This window comes from Drosophila persimilis, unplaced genomic scaffold (assembly GCF_003286085.1).
Source record: "Drosophila persimilis strain 14011-0111.01,24,50 unplaced genomic scaffold, DperRS2 tig00000000-arrow-pilon, whole genome shotgun sequence".
In the NCBI taxonomy this organism is placed as follows: domain Eukaryota; kingdom Metazoa; phylum Arthropoda; class Insecta; order Diptera; family Drosophilidae; genus Drosophila; species Drosophila persimilis.
The window spans coordinates 18,893,051-18,909,602 of NW_020825288.1; the positions used below are offsets into that span (position 1 = coordinate 18,893,051).

At 43.5% G+C, this 16,552-nt stretch overlaps 2 protein-coding genes across 2 annotated transcripts; both read left to right on the forward strand.

The window, feature by feature from the left end:
• The first annotated feature begins 715 nt into the window (after positions 1 to 715).
• On the forward strand, positions 716 to 1,377 carry LOC113567363. Its single transcript, XM_026994922.1, has 2 exons — positions 716 to 919; positions 976 to 1,377. Exons 1-2 carry the CDS (start codon positions 832 to 834, stop codon positions 1,359 to 1,361), a joined length of 474 nt encoding a protein of 157 aa, XP_026850723.1. The 5' UTR covers positions 716 to 831; the 3' UTR covers positions 1,362 to 1,377.
• Positions 1,378 to 11,773: 10,396 nt separating this feature from the next.
• Positions 11,774 to 14,245, forward strand: LOC6591931. Its single transcript, XM_002016735.2, has 2 exons — positions 11,774 to 12,145; positions 14,023 to 14,245. Exons 1-2 carry the CDS (start codon positions 11,963 to 11,965, stop codon positions 14,173 to 14,175), a joined length of 336 nt encoding a protein of 111 aa, XP_002016771.1. The 5' UTR covers positions 11,774 to 11,962; the 3' UTR covers positions 14,176 to 14,245.
• Positions 14,246 to 16,552: the final 2,307 nt, after the last annotated feature.

Sequence of the window (16,552 nt, forward strand, 5' to 3'; positions counted from 1 at the left end):
ATCCCCACGATCCTGGGAGAGTGGGTCCCACATCGATCTGGCCCTTTTAGTCTGAGATATAGCCTACCGAAGATTTGGATTTGCGTATCTTTAAAATACTGGTTTCTTCTGTATGTTATATCTCTGCGATACGGCAGCCGATCTGGGCGTGGCATGCCTTTTCGTGATCGGGCGAGTCCTGCCAATCGACATCCACCGGAAAAAGAGACATCCATATTTTCACGATTTTCGCAAAAAATCATGATGGTTACATCATTAAAATTGCCAAAAATCGGCCTCATTTTCACAGTCGAGATTTTGATGCCGTTTGACCCTCTGGATCCCCACGGACCTGGGAAAGTAGGTCCCACACCGATCTGGCCTTATTAGACTGAGATATAGCCTACCGAAGATTTGGATTTGCGTATCTTTAAAATACTGGTTTCTTCTGTATGCTATATCTCTGCAATACGGCAGCCGATCGGAGAGCGGCATGTCTTTTCGTGATCGGGAGAAGATTTGAATTGGCGTATCTGTAAAATACTGTTACTTTATTTTATTCTTCCTTTCATTTTAGCAGGTCGCACCCTTCCGTACCTAGAAATACCTCCTGCGTACCCTGCCTACCTACCTACCTGCCTACCATTGTTTCCCAGGGGCATCACCCTTTTGGTCTTCTGGTAACATAGGGGATCCTGCGCACGGGGCCACGATGCCCGATGCCGGTTCCTGTCGCGCGATGCTGAGGCTTTTGGCCTGGCCGACCTTGGGTCCGGCCACTGCCAAGGCCCTCATCCTTGCTTTTCACGCTGTTTGGTGGCATTGGCTGTCCCGGTGTGCGCCATAGTCCTGATGCCGCTGCTGAGTCGACAATATGGCGTTCCGTCCGCTGGATCCCGCCCACGAGAAATAATGTCAGCAACCCACCCATTCGAAACGCGTAAGTGAATCATTATATAACTGTGGATGTATTTTAAAATATTTATTTTTTCATAGAGGACTTATGTACCCTACGATTGAGGCCACAAAACGAGTCATATCCGATTTCGCCCCGCCAGACGGAGTCCTATCCAAGCATTACCGAGGCGTACTCCAGACAGACTCCAGTCCTAACCCAGCCAGACAGAATCATATCACAGCAGGACAGAAGCGCACCCCTGCAAGATCCTAACCTAACAAGCCATCGTCATCCTTCGACCTGGCCATCGACAACAAGGACTTTGACTAGGTCAATCCAGGGAGGGACTACTCCTGCTACTGGACTCAAGATAGAGATCGTTGCTGTTAGGTTTAAGGATATACGCGTATATGTATATATTTATATTGTAGATACAAATTTGATCCACTTATTAAGTTATTCTAAGCTAAGTTTTGATGAATAAAACTATTGAAAAATCATCCTTGCTTTATTCCTTATGGGGGAAACTATTCCGACTGCAGGCGTGGCACGCCCAGATCTTTTCAGAGAGAAAACTAAATATTGTTAATTGGGGAAAATGTCCTTGATCCTTGATGAGGACTCTATCAAATCAGGCACATTTTTTCGATCACAGGAAGCAATCGCACGCCCAGATCGGCCAATAAATAGCCGAGAAAACTAAATAGGTGTGGTTGGGCTTGTTGTAGTCCTTACTGAAGGATCAAGGATATTTTTCTGATAACGGAAGGCCCTGATCGGGCCACAAATAAGGTAGAAAACAAGATATATATGTCTGGAGAAAATATCCCTGATCCTTGGTCCTTCACAAGGGCTCCAACAAATCAAGAATATTATACCGATCACAGGAAGCCGTCGCACGTCCCGATCGGGCGGAGACGGAGAACGGAGAACGGAGAAAACAATAAAATAAATTGTTGTTGTTGTACAACAACCCTCAACTTGCGACCGCTCAAATGGCCAAAAACGAGAATTTTAGATCTAGAATACCAGGCGAACATAAATCAGCAGCAAGCAACTTTAGCTATTTAAAAATCGTTGCATACTTTTGGGGGTTAAGAAAATCGAGCGACCTTCTGCTGATTTCTGTTCGCCTGGTATCCCAGATCTGAAAATCGAAAAATCTCGGTTTCGAGCGCCACCAAATTAGAAGTTGTTATTGTTGTAATAACTGGATGTAGTTGTTGTAATTTGTTGTTTATGGCATAAATTCATCATTGGTTATCCAATCGAGACGTGCGATGGCTTCTTATGTTCGGAATAGCATCCTTGACCTGATGAAGTCCTTATCAAGGATCAAGGATACTTTCTCCAGACATATATTACAGATCCGCCCCCCGTGATCAGAAAAATGTCCTTGATTCTTCAGTAAGGACTACAACAAGCCCAACCTAACCTACTTAGTTTTCTCGGCTATTTGTTGGCCGATCTGGGCGTGCGATGGCTTCCTGTGATCGAAAAAATGTGCCTGATTTGATGGAGTCCTTATCAAGGATCAAGGACATTTTCCCCAATTAACAATATTTAGTTTTCTCCGCTATTTGTGAAAAGGTCTGGGCGTGCCACGCCTGCAGTCGGAATAGTTTCCCCCATAAGGAATAAAGCAAGGATGATTTTTCAATAGTTTTATTCATCAAAACTTAGCTTAGAATAACTTAATAAGTGGATCAAATTTGTATCTACAATATAAATATATACATATACGCGTATATCCTTAAACCTAACAGCAACGATCTCTATCTTGAGTCCAGTAGCAGGAGTAGTCCCTCCCTGGATTGACCTAGTCAAAGTCCTTGTTGTCGATGGCCAGGTCGAAGGATGACGATGGCTTGTTAGGTTAGGATCTTGCAGGGGTGCGCTTCTGTCCTGCTGTGATATGATTCTGTCTGGCTGGGTTAGGACTGGAGTCTGTCTGGAGTACGCCTCGGTAATGCTTGGATAGGACTCCGTCTGGCGGGGCGAAATCGGATATGACTCGTTTTGTGGCCTCAATCGTAGGGTACATAAGTCCTCTATGAAAAAATAAATATTTTAAAATACATCCACAGTTATATAATGATTCACTTACGCGTTTCGAATGGGTGGGTTGCTGACATTATTTCTCGTGGGCGGGATCCAGCGGACGGAACGCCATATTATCGACTCAGCAGCGGCATCAGGACTATGGCGCACACCGGGACAGCCAATGCCACCAAACAGCGTGAAAAGCAAGGAAGAGGGCCTTGGCAGTGGCCGGACCCAAGGTCGGCCAGGCCAAAAGCCTCAGCATCGCGCGACAGGAACCGGCATCGGGCATCGTGGCCCCGTGCGCAGGATCCCCTATGTTACCAGAAGACCAAAAGGGTGATGCCCCTGGGAAACAATGGTAGGCAGGTAGGTAGGTAGGCAGGGTACGCAGGAGGTATTTCTAGGTACGGAAGGGTGCGACCTGCTAAAATGAAAGGAAGAATAAAATAAAGTAACAGTATTTTACAGATACGCCAATTCAAATCTTCTCCCGATCACGAAAAGACATGGCGCTCTCCGATCGGCTGTCGTATCGCAGAGATATAGCATACAGAAGAAACCAGTATTTTAAAGATACGCAAATCCAAATCTTCGGTAGGCTATATCTCAGACTAAAAGGGCCAGATCGGTGTGGGACCTACTTTCCCAGGACCGTGGGGATCCAGAAAGTCAAACGGCATCAAAATCTCGACTTCGAAAATGAGGCTGATTTTTGGCAATTTTAATGATGTAACCATCATGATTTTTTGCGAAAATCGTGAAAATATGGATGTCCCTTTTTCCAATGGCAGTCGATTGGCAGGACTCGCCCGGTCACGAAAAGACATGCCACGCCCAGATCGGCTGCCGTATCGCAGAGATATAGCATACAGAAGAAACCAGTATTTCAAAGATACGCAAATCCAAATCTTCGGTAGGCTATATCTCAGACTAAAAGGGCCAGATCGGTGTGGGACCTACTTTCCCAGGACCGTGGGGATCCAGAAAGTCAAACGGCATCAAAATCTCGACTTCGAAAATGAGGCTGATTTTTGGCAATTTTAATGATGTAACCATCATGATTTTTTGCGAAAATCGTGAAAATATGGATGTCCCTTTTTCCAATGGCAGTCGATTGGCAGGACTCGCCCGGTCACGAAAAGACATGCCACGCCCAGATCGGCTGCCGTATCGCAGAGATATAGCATACAGAAGAAACCAGTATTTCAAAGATACGCAAATCCAAATCTTCGGTAGGCTATATCTCAGACTAAAAGGGCCAGATCGGTGTGGGACCTACTTTCCCAGGACCGTGGGGATCCAGAAAGTCAAACGGCATCAAAATCTCGACTTCGAAAATGAGGCTGATTTTTGGCAATTTTAATGATGTAACCATCATGATTTTTTGCGAAAATCGTGAAAATATGGATGTCCCTTTTTCCGGTGGAAGTTGATTGGCAGGACTCGCCCGATCACGAAAAGGCATGCCGCTCTCCGATCGGCTGCCGTATTGCAGAGATATAGCATACAGAAGAAACCAGTATTTCAAAGATACGCAAATCCAAATCTTCGGTAGGCTATATCTCAGACTAAAAGGGCCAGATCGGTGTGGGACCTACTTTCCCAGGACCGTGGGGATCCAGAGCGTCAAACGGCATCAAAATCTCGACCTCGAAAATGAGGCCGATTTTTGGCAATTTTAATGATGTAACCATCATGATTTTTTGCGAAAATCGTGAAAATATGGATGTCCCTTTTTCCAATGGCAGTCGATTGGCAGGACTCGCCCGGTCACGAAAAGACATGCCACGCCCAGATCGGCTGCCGTATCGCAGAGATATAGCATACAGAAGAAACCAGTATTTCAAAGATACGCAAATCCAAATCTTCGGTAGGCTATATCTCAGACTAAAAGGGCCAGATCGGTGTGGGACCTACTTTCCCAGGACCGTGGGGATCCAGAGGGTCAAACGGCATCAAAATCTCGACCTCGAAAATGAGGCCGATTTTTGGCAATTTTAATGATGTAACCATCATGATTTTTTGCGAAAATCGTGAAAATATGGATGTCCCTTTTTCCAATGGCAGTCGATTGGCAGGACTCGCCCGGTCACGAAAAGACATGCCACGCCCAGATCGGCTGCCGTATCGCAGAGATATAGCATACAGAAGAAACCAGTATTTTAAAGATACGCAAATCCAAATCTTCGGTAGGCTATATCTCAGACTAAAAGGGCCAGATCGGTGTGGGACCTACTTTCCCAGGACCGTGGGGACCCAGAGCGTCAAACGGCATCAAAATCTCGACTTCGAAAATGAGGCTGATTTTTGGCAATTTTAATGATGTAACCATCATGATTTTTTGCGAAAATCGTGAAAATATGGATGTCCCTTTTTCCAATGGCAGTCGATTGGCAGGACTCGCCCGGTCACGAAAAGACATGCCACGCCCAGATCGGCTGCCGTATCGCAGAGATATAGCATACAGAAGAAACTAGTATTTCAAAGATACGCAAATCCAAATCTTCGGTAGGCTATATCTCAGACTAAAAGGGCCAGATCGGTGTGGGACCTACTTTCCCAGGACCGTGGGGATCCAGAGGGTCAAACGGCATCAAAATCTCGACTTCGAAAATGAGGCTGATTTTTGGCAATTTTAATGATGTAACTAACCATCAAGATTTTTTGCGAAAATCGTGAAAATATGGATGTCCCTTTTTCCGGTGGAAGTTGATTGGCAGGACTCGCCCGATCACGAAAAGACATGCCGCTCTCCGATCGGCCCATAAATAGCCGAGATATGCCCCTGATTTGATGGATCAAGGATAAAGGACATTTTCCCCAATCAAAAATATTTAGTTTTCTCTGCTATTATTGAGCCAGGTTGATCTTGTGAAATGGGTACGCTGTGTGAAGGAAGATATATTTTAAAATGTATCCACAAATATATACTGATTTACTTACGCGTCTCGAAGTTGAAGCCCAGTGTGTGATTCGGCGGCGTATGAATGGGCGGGTTGCTGACATTCTTTCCCGTGGTCGTGAACCCACAATTCCGGTGTCGTTCACTGGTCCTTTCTACAGCGGACGAGTCGCCACATTGTCGATTCAGCGACATAGCAGCGGCATCATGGCTATGGCCCGCAGCAGGACAGCCGGTAGCTGCCGTCCAGGCAAATTCCTGCCATGCCACAACTTTCTAGTACGTTGGTGCAGAGAGACACAGCCATATCGTACTTTTTACAAAATTTTTATTTTTATGGTAATACAATTACAAACAAACACCAAAACCGTGCCTCGGGATGTGGTGCCACGACTGCAAGCTTTTATTGATTGCACTTCGACCAGGCATATTGATGTTTTGTATGATTATGTGGAAGATCCCTGATTTTGTAGGCGTTGGGTCCCCAAATACTGTGAGGATGTGCAGGGAATTCATATATATATATTCATATATTCCATGTCCGGGTTACTGTAAGGCACTGGAACTACATTAAAAATTGGACTAACCCCACTGTATTCGGTTTAATTGCTTTAAGGGATGAATTCCTGGAAGCTGACAGCCCTGTCATTATGGCCCATTAGCGATTGGAAAGTTGATACCATGGCTAATCCACACAACTTAGCTGCCACTCACGCCGTGGGCGTCCGCAATTTAAGTGCTGCCTGCATGCAGTTGCATAAATTACGATGTTCGTTCCCCCCCAGAGAGCGCCGCAAATCGGTTATAAGCACTGTCCATCCACGCCAACAGACAGGATTTTAATATCCATAGACTGGTGGCTAAAACGTTTGCAGATCTTATCGGGTTGCGGCTGTTTGTCCCACCGGTTCGAATGCAACTCAATCCCCCAACGGCATCAAGTGGGAGATACGACTGCATAGATACTTTGATTTTATTATTGTATTATTGTTTTATTTATTATTGTCCGCCATCATAGCGGTCGGAAGGATATTATTAAAGGTGCCTTCTACGTCGAGGAAGGCTACCGAAGTGTGATCTTCCCTTCCGATAGGCATGCTGGGAGAGTGAGATCAGACTGGGTGGAATACACGCTGTGAGATGCAGCCCCAGGAGCCGTTCCATCACCTTTAGAAGAAAAGACGATAAACTAATGGATCTCAAATCTTTTAGGGGCAGTATGCGAAGGCTTGCCTGCCTTGGGAATAAAAAGGACTTTGGTCTGAAGCTAGGTATCAGGGATGGACCCGTGGGGGTCCAAGACTGGTCGGTGTTCTTCAGGTAGCCCAGGGTGGGAGTAGTCTTCGAGAGAACTCTGTACAGGCGTGAAGCCTCTGAGTTGTTCTCGATTTCACTACAGAACTTACACTTTGTTTGGCGCGTTTGGCTTTCCTAAGTTCTTTGTTGTAGGTTGACAGACTGGCCTTGTAATCGGCTCAGTTTTGCTCAAAGTTTTCAGCCTTAGCTTTATTGAAGAGTCTCCGGGAGGCTTTCCCGAGCTCCTCCAATTTCGGATTCCAGCATTCAGGTTTCTTCCGGCCTCTGCTCTCGCCAGAGCAAGGGCCTTATTGCAGGCGTCGGTGAAGATCTTAACAAGACGAGTCATGGACTCCCTGGAACACTCCTCATCGGGTGGGGACTCAGGGAGAACACGACAGAGGTGGTCTGAGTACAGTTTGTCCGCCTGAAGTTCCGGAATTGAGCTGGTCTCGGCAGTGAAAAATGGAATACGGTTTCCACGTACCTGTGGTAGGAGAAGGAGTGTTCTTCCAGGACCCTCCAGGATACAATGTTACTCTGTATTTCATGAGAGGCAAGCGTGAGGTCCAAAACCTCCTTGCTGTTTTTAATAATGAAGGTGGGGTCACAACCCCGATTCAGTAAGACCATCTAAGTGGTCAGTAAATAATTGAAAAGGTACTCACCCCTTTCGTTAGTGTCAGTGAGTCCACACTGGCAGTTATGTGCGTTGTCGTCGCACTCTACGATGAGGCCGGTGTACTTGGCCTCGCAGTCTGCGATTAGCGCCCGGAACGCATGTGGAGGGTGTTTGGGTTGATCGTGACCCATGTAAGTAATAATATTTTTTAAATGGTATTTTGAATAATAGCTAATATAGAACACAAGGATAAGACCAAAATATGTTGTGGCCACTAGGTGGATCAATATAAAACTAAACTTATGATACCCAATCTCACGATCTTGAGCCCTCGCTCATTGTCCGTCAGGACCGTCGCAGCTCAGCAGAAGCGCTGACATTGCGCCTCGTGTCTGGTGTCCGATGCAGGCCGGCATCCGGCGGTCTCGGCGGCCGCGCTCCCACGATCAGTGAATCGAGGCTTCGAGGCTCACTGCTGTTTGGTCTTCAGTGCTGAAATTTGGGAGAAAAAATAAGTGCAAATCTCTTTTTGCAAAGGTGCAGGTGCGGGTTTTACCTGCAGTATCAGCTACGTATAGCTTATAGTCAGGAGCCCTCAGATCAGAGATCCTATTTCCGAGGATCCAGGGATCCTGAATGAGGACTGTGGGTTCTACACCCTTGGCTAGGTGGAGCAAGAGAGCAGCGCATGCTGCCTTAAAAGGGTGAAGGTTTATCTGCAGGATTATCAGCGTCATTCCTGGGGCTTACCTCCACCATTGTCTTATCGTGGTCGCTGTCAGAAGAGTCCAGCTCCTCCCTGACCTCGTGTGCTTGAGACCCCTAGTCGCTCACTTCGGACACATAGCCATCCAGGATGTAATCCGACACCACTGATGCTACGTCCGGAGAACCCATGCTCTGGCATAGTCCGCGTGCCCCGGGAAGCCTTGTTTACACTGAATGTCGGCAGCTATCCAGAGTCCGCATATTAGCGACCGAGCACTCCTCGGTCATGCACCCCTAGGCACATGACAGTTTCACCTTGGATTGGGGTTATTTCAGTGTGAGTTTGCTTCTCTCCGTCCGACTACAATTAGCCAGCATCCTGGCAGAGTCATGGCCGTACCAGGACCTGTTTCCAGCCGCCCTTACGGGGAGAGTACAGTCGCACTTCCACCGGTGTGTCAAGTTACGGCGTCTGCCGATTCGGTCGTGACCCCCTGTATCCTAGAAGGTGCTGCACAGTCGCATCTGATGCCTGTGCCCCATTCCAAGTTTACAGTTTTGACAAACCGTAGCCCCCTGTAGCAAGTTTTAACTCATTCCAGAGTCCTAATGTATGCGGATGATTTCAAGTTATATTTTGCCAATGTTCCCGTTATTTCTTCAAACAGAACTGGACGCTCTTAATAATTGGTGTTTAATTAGCGTTCTTCCATTTAACATTTTAATATGTAACGACATGACTTTCCATCGCAACAAGCCTTACCTTTTTGACTTCTCAGTCAATAACATTTCCTTGGAACGCCGGTGCAATGTTAGACTTGGGAAATATCTTTTTAACTAACTTATGTTTTAATTCCCATGTATCCGATATTTCGAATAGAGCTTGATTTTATCAAAAGATGGTCTAAGGAATTCTCTGACCCTGCGTGCTCTATGTCACTTTTAAAAGGGCTCACGGGCCCACTGCCCTCGGGCCTTATGAGACTGGGCGTTATGACATGTATCCCGACGTGTTCCGTGTTCCGACGTGAAGTTAGAGATCAATCAGAACCACTGCTGCACCTCGAGACGACCCATCCTTTCTAAAAGTTATGTACCGACCTGCCAAAACCTCGGAACTAAGAATGTCCGGCTTTACCCAGGTTTCGCTAAACACAATAACGTGGGAAGCAAGTGCAACACTACCCGGAAAGGAATGCTGAGCTTACTACGTAAGCCTCTAACATTCTGATAAGTTACTAAAAGAGAAGCTAGTTTTTTGGAAGGGTGGAAGCAGGACGGAAGCAGGACCACCTTTAAACCGACGGCTTTTATTTTGTTTTATATAAAAGCAGTTACATCATTAGATGTGAGGTCAGGGGCCAGCCGTAAGACAAAAACTTGTCGTTTTGGTGGGAAATCCACCAGTGGTTTAGGCACCTCAGGCTTAGTACCTGTGGTGGCAATATCCGGAGGTCCGGAACGTCTATTTACTGGTGGGATCGGAATGGACAGGACAGCTAGTGAGCTTGCGGACACCACAGACACGGACGCTATAGACGTTATTGGCTGCACGTTCTCCGAGGCGCATCTGCATCGCCAGCAGCTGTCGTTTCACGTCGAGTAGCAAACGAGATCAACTGCTGCACATTTGGAGTGGTCGGAGTCAATTTTTCGGCCGTCAGCAGCTGAGTGACGGTTGGCACTTGCAGATCCCGCGGAGTGAGCCTTTTACGCCTCGGAGACTCATTCAGCAGTTGCAGACTGCTAACCTGAGACGCCATAGCTAGAAGCCGATCGTACTACTTATTATAGCCAACGGTCAGCTCCTTAAAGCCCTTCACGTCTGCCTCATAAATATTACCATGTCATTCTCAACCGCACGGCAAGCCATTACGTTTTAAGATGGCATTCTATCGTATTCTATCGCAGAGCCAGCAGGGGGTACTTGGCTGATCATGGGTGATCTCTTTCAGGCAAGTTTTTTTTGGAAAAGACCACAGAGAACTGCATAATAAGAGACAAATTTGAACAAAAAAACCATAAAATACAATTTCAAAACAAATAGTTATCAGATCAGCGTGCCAAACAAACGCTAATGAAAGTAAGCCAGCTACTGAACAGAAAGTTTCGAGAGCCTATCGGTGGCCTCGGACTTCGGCTTTCACAGCTTATTTTTTACCCGGTTGGAAAATCTCCTGAAGAGCCTATCCACCTGGGGATCATTGGTTCTGATAAACTCTAGCCTGAGCCTCTTTCTGAGTAGAAGTATTCCTTCAATTTCAATAAAAAAAAAGTCGTACTTCTGCGGCTTTGTGACGACTGAGTACCTTTTGGACTTTGGGGGGCAGCAGCTGCAGAAGGATCACAAGCTTTGGCTTGATTGTGCCAACGTCCAAGTCAAAATAAGTTCAGATAAGCGCCAACAAATTCTATTGAAGTAAAGATTTTTTAATTATATTTAATTAAATTAGTTATATTGTTTTTTTTGTATTATTTTATCATCAAAAACTTAAAGCTGTAGCAATATCCGTGTTTTTGTGTTTTAGTTTTTTTTTTTAGCTTTTTTAGATTCGAAGAAAAACATATTGAGAGCAATATGTAGACCTATTTCCGACACTGTAGTAGGTTACAGTGGATTTCTGTTTTAGTTCAGATAGTCCAATCAGAAGTTAAATAATTTGATAAATGAATTTGAAAATTTATTTTATAAATTTTCCAACGTTATTTTATTTTGATATTGTACGATACTAATAATAATTTACAAATAAAAATTCGTTTTGTATGTATGTAAATGTATGTTGCACATATTGCTTAAATTACATACATACAAATGTTAATGTTATGCATAAAGTGAAAATGTGTAGAATTGTATCACTATAAATTTACAAATGTATACATAAAATGGCCAATGCTAAATGTATTCACTTAAAATACTGGAAGGCAGAGTGACTTCAAAAAAATTATGCGCAGAATAAAAAAAATAAAATACCCACATAACTGGTGATAGGCGATAGTATCAAATTATGAACCACGCCACCACCCAAAATTACAACCCATGTGCAGAAAATCGATATTCTAGTCAAACTACTAGTATAACTGCTTGTAGCACTTACCCCGTGTATAGTAAAAAATGTATCTTATTAACTAAAATGTATAAATATGGTTGGATGCGCACATTAATATATACAAAAGAAGGATATTTAACCACATCGCAGATATTAGTCTAAATTGGTTGCAGACTGTGTAGGCTTGACAATTATTTAATACCTCTCGGTTTTGCTGAATTAATGCACGTACATATGTACATATGTGCATAATGTATGTGCATGTGAAAGTATATGGGCTTGTGGATACTATTTGTGAAACTAGATTCCGTGCTTTGCAATGATCAGTGGTAAAACTGGAAAATTAACAATGCATCTTGTTCGTAGTAACTTTTGCCAACGATGATTATTTGAAATCGCCGTCAACAAATATTGGAGTCCAACTACAGAATTTGCATACATCGTACAGGACCGATCATACCAACATGAAGAAGGCAGAAGCTGAACAAAATATGAATGACACATCGGTTAAACTTAACCAAAGTGTAACATTTGTCCGGAGTAGTGGAATCACTAATGGAGCTGTTTTTCATGAGGATGTCATTGAAACCGAGTGGAATTTCCCTCCAAAAGTGCCAACTCCGCACATCTACCATTGCATTAACCCAGTAAGTCAGAAAATCGAGTAATTCTAACTTCGGTGCACCGAAATTAATCTACATATGTACATATGTACATACATATGTACCTTTGAAGATTTATTAAAAAAGTAAATATACATATATATATATGTATGTATATATATATATACATATGTATGTATATATACACAAAAAGAGTTTGTTTCAAAGATACCGAAGATTGGAGACCTGGCTGCTTTGTAAAAATGCAGCGTGATACATCCTCTTATTTTTTCAATTGCTTGTTTTGAAGCAAAACGACAGCAGAAATTTCGTGATCTAAGAAGATCCATACATCTTAGATGCAACACTTGTGTGTCTAACATGTCTGACGAACTGTGAGTAACAGCATGCAAATTGAAAATTAAATTGCTAATGGTCAAGATTTCAGATTCGTGAAGTCATTTCGGATCGACACACAAACTTTCAAAACGATTTTGGAGAAAGATGATATATGCTTTCCCCTGGATATAAAGAACATAGCGGCAATTTTAAAATACAAAATTAATTTTCTGCACTTACACTTTAAAGTCTGAAATAAATGGGGCGGGAAACAGCTGTGCTCACCCAGATGTTTTGTTAAGCGCATGTCACAGTCTGAGCTGCTACATGCACATTTGTGCTGGTATGCGCAAAAATATATTTCTTGCCAACGTTCCGATTACCAAATCGGACTGCGTCAGCTGTTTCGTTGTTGCCCTGGCCAATTTTTTCCAAGTCAAATTTAAGGTTGGGTTAAAATAAAATTATATATAAAGAAAGCACAAGCTAAATTGAATTGATTAGGTGTCAAGTTTATGTTAATAAGTCATAAATTTGTTTAAGCTTGCAATTAAAATTACGTTTCGTTGTAAGCCGCTTACTTTTCATTTGAGGAAAATGTTTTTGTATTGAAAAGTAAGAAATCTTGCGGATTCTGAAAAAGGGACCCTCAATTTAGATATGTGATTTCAAGATACATGGGAAAGTTTTTGTGAAAGTGAAAAACGGAGCCTGGCTGACAAGCTACATTTTTTCTCGATATTTGTCCATATCAACGGCCAATGTAAATGTTACTAACGTCGTCTCTCACTCTCTCTAGAAGTGTGGCTTCGTAATGAATTGTGGGAATTCATAGACGCATTGCAAATCTATAAGAGAAAGAGAGATACAAAATTTCCATATCATAATAGTCTTGCGAAACCTGAAGAACATCTCTGTCACTTTTCCTCTCCCAGTGTAGCTTAGTAGTTAAAGTAATTTTCCCATTCTTCATTAGGTGGGAAGAAGATAGATAGTTTGAAGTAAAGTGGGTGAGAAATAAAATGGTGGTTTAAGAATCAAGTAGTGAAAAACGTTGGCAAAAATAAATTTTTGCGCTATCCATAACAGCGGGTGAAGACAGCCACATTCCCGCCACATTTAATTCAGACCTCAATTTTAAGTGCAACAAATTCACTTTGAGGTAACAACTAGATTGGCGGGAACTTTATCGAAAATCATTTTGAAAGTATGTATGTTTGTGGATACGAAAAAATTTCACAAATCTGACAGCCATTAGCAATTTAATTTTCAATTTGCATTTTTTCTTTAATTTCGCACTTTCTGCACTTGAAAAAAATAAAAGCATTTTTATCACGCTGTATATTTACGAAGCAACCAAGTCAGCTGGGTTTGTTTTCCAGACACGACGAGAATTGTTCGAATCTTGTTGGATGGTATCATTATTCTAGCCACACTGAAGGACCTAAGTTTCTTGTCCTTTTCTACTGTCTCAGCTTGCTGCAAGACTTTTTTCCAGAAATCTCGCTGGCCATCGAAATGAACATACATATGTATTTCCACAACATATTAGACATGTGAACTCTAAATGTGTCTTTTTTCAGGATTTACTGGTGGGAAGTGATAAGAACGGCTTTAAAGGACTTCGTAAGCAATTTAGTGGGCGATTTAAACGCTTAGTTACTCGAAAAGTAGAACACGGCCCAGTGATACCTCCGGAATTAAAGCCACAATTAAAAACAATATACGTGTACTAATTTTGGAAGAAACTTCGATGGCAAGCACAAATGATTCAATATATGCACGCATATACAATATTCATGTATAGATGTACTCGTATGTATTTTTATATATTGTGGAAAACATTAGTGATAATAAAAGCAAGATAAACTAAGCTCCAATTTTAATCAACATTTTTAAGTACTAAGTTAATCATGCGTAATGTGTATAATTTTCGTATATTATATGATACATCTCAAATTTTCCAAAGCATTTTAGATTTTATAAAAAAAAAATAGATACATTTAAACAAAGCATTTTTAATTTATATTTTACCTGTTGCGATTACCGGTCAACTTGATGGTCACGACAAACAAAAAGTATGAATTGGAAATGGTGATACCCAGTGAATTGGTATCAGAAGTCAGAAATGGCAAGATATAGAAACTAATCAAAAAATGGGTGAAAGTAGGGTACTGAGGAAAAACGAGTTGTTCCAGTGCGGCCATGACATTAATCTGCGCCAAGGCCAAGAAATACAGGTAAGCCAAAAAGAGGAGTGCTGGGAACATACTACTGTTTGAAAAATGCTGAGTCGGCCTCGGCGGTTATTCTCCACATCAGCATAGTGAGGCTAATGAGACAGACGCCTTAGCCAAAACGGCAACATACCGCAGCTCTCAAGGTACCCCACGATCCACTGTAAAGCAAATGTCGTGCCGAATCTACCCATCTCGTAGGAAAATACGCGGAAAAGACTGGGCAGCGCCAGTGCGTACTTTACAACATCGAAAGTTGGGAAGTTTTAGATGACCAGTCTGATCTCAGGTACTCTTTAGAACCCAAAACCCGCGGAATAAATTAACCCCAAAAAGGCTAACTGAGAAGCATGAAGCACAGTTTAAGAGAAATTACTGCCATTCAAAGCTACATTATGAAATGCAATGACTGCAAAAATAGAACGATAAAGAATAACGAGGATCCGGATCGCTCAGACTATATAACCAGTTTAGCACTATACAAAAAAGAAAGGAGGGAAGAAAAATAAACTTGAGGAATATATTTGCATTGGGAAAGTCGAATCCTCATGGCTTAAGGAAAATATATAATAGAATTTTGATTTGTTTTAGCTGCCGCCGTCGCTCCCTCTTTGTAGCTGCCGTCGCCCAGCAGCTCGGTAATGGGAGTCAAGTCTTCTGCTGCAGCCGTCATTTGTATATGGAAGTTGGTTGTGGCCTGCATTGTGGACGTGCTTTTGGAGGCCTGCGACAATCTTGTTCATTGTCGTTTCTATTTTGGACAGCCTATCTTCCAGGCTTTGTTGATGCTGGATCACAGCTGGAGCTGGCTTACCATTTTGTTCTGCCTGTATTTGCAAAGGCAAGATGAGCTTGTCCAGTTTAGTAGTGATGATGCTGATGTCGATATTGTTGTCATTTTTTGAGTGTTTGTTGCGATTTCGACTCAGTTGCTTGATGATCTGCTCCTGTAGTCGTAAACTTGGTGTGAAATTTTTCCCAGATCTCGATCTTCTCTGTCGTTCTTGTTTCTGCTGCACGGAATGACCCTCCCTGAAAGCAGTGACATAGCTCTTGGCTTGCTTTGATGTGCAGCGTGCTTCTGCACGTGTACGGGAATGACTTTGTTGGTTGCTCCGTTGCTGGGTGCGGGGCTTGCTTGCTTGGCGTCGTTGACTTTGGCTCCGAGTTTCAGAAGTCGTTTGTTGGCTTGGACGAATGCTGACCACTGCATTTCACACAGACGAAATCGCTTCGACAATAGTTGTGTGTATGACTAGTCCACCCAAATTCGGAATGGTAAGCACTTCTGAGTTGTTTGGCTTTGGTTTCAACTGTACACTGAACATGTTGAATGGTTCTTGGGATCCGCGGCGTGTAATGCAGCGAACGAATGTGGCCGCGTGTCCATGGCGATCTCTGATTACGATCCTGTAGCCTCTCTCCGCTTAGAGTTGGTACGTGTATGAAGGGGTGGTGCACTCACCGTCCCTGTAGTGGGGCTGCAGGACTCTGTAGGAGTCCACATCATTGCACATGATGCGAGGTCCACCTGGATGTGGATGCCCCAGATTTTCGTCCTTTGCGGGGGCGGAAGGGGGTGTGGCGATATTTTGACACAAAGCGGCTTAATTCATTTATTAATTATTCGTTTATTAAATAACGGAGAAGGGGTCTGCTCCTTCCGCCATCTCTCCAGCGACCTAAGCGTTCGCATCACGCTTGAGGCGAACTCCGCAGCCGCTTTCCACACTTTCGGGTCTGGCAGCATTAGTCGCACCAGAGTCTCGCTGCTGACCCTAGACCCTGCTGCTGCCTCCAGTGTCTGACGCTCATGGTCAAACCTGTGGCAGTCGAAGAGGACGTGACGAGCGTCTTCCTCCATGCCTGTGCCACA

Coding starts and splice junctions, on each gene's coding strand:
- LOC113567363 (XM_026994922.1), top strand. CDS start 832: ATGCCGCTGCTGAGTCGACAATATGGCGTTCCGTCCGCTGGATCCCGC. Junction 920..975: donor AACCCACCCATTCGAAACGC/GTAAGTGAATCA, acceptor ATTTTTTCATAG/AGGACTTATGTACCCTACGA.
- LOC6591931 (XM_002016735.2), top strand. CDS start 11,963: ATGAAGAAGGCAGAAGCTGAACAAAATATGAATGACACATCGGTTAAA. Junction 12,146..14,022: donor TCTACCATTGCATTAACCCA/GTAAGTCAGAAA, acceptor GTCTTTTTTCAG/GATTTACTGGTGGGAAGTGA.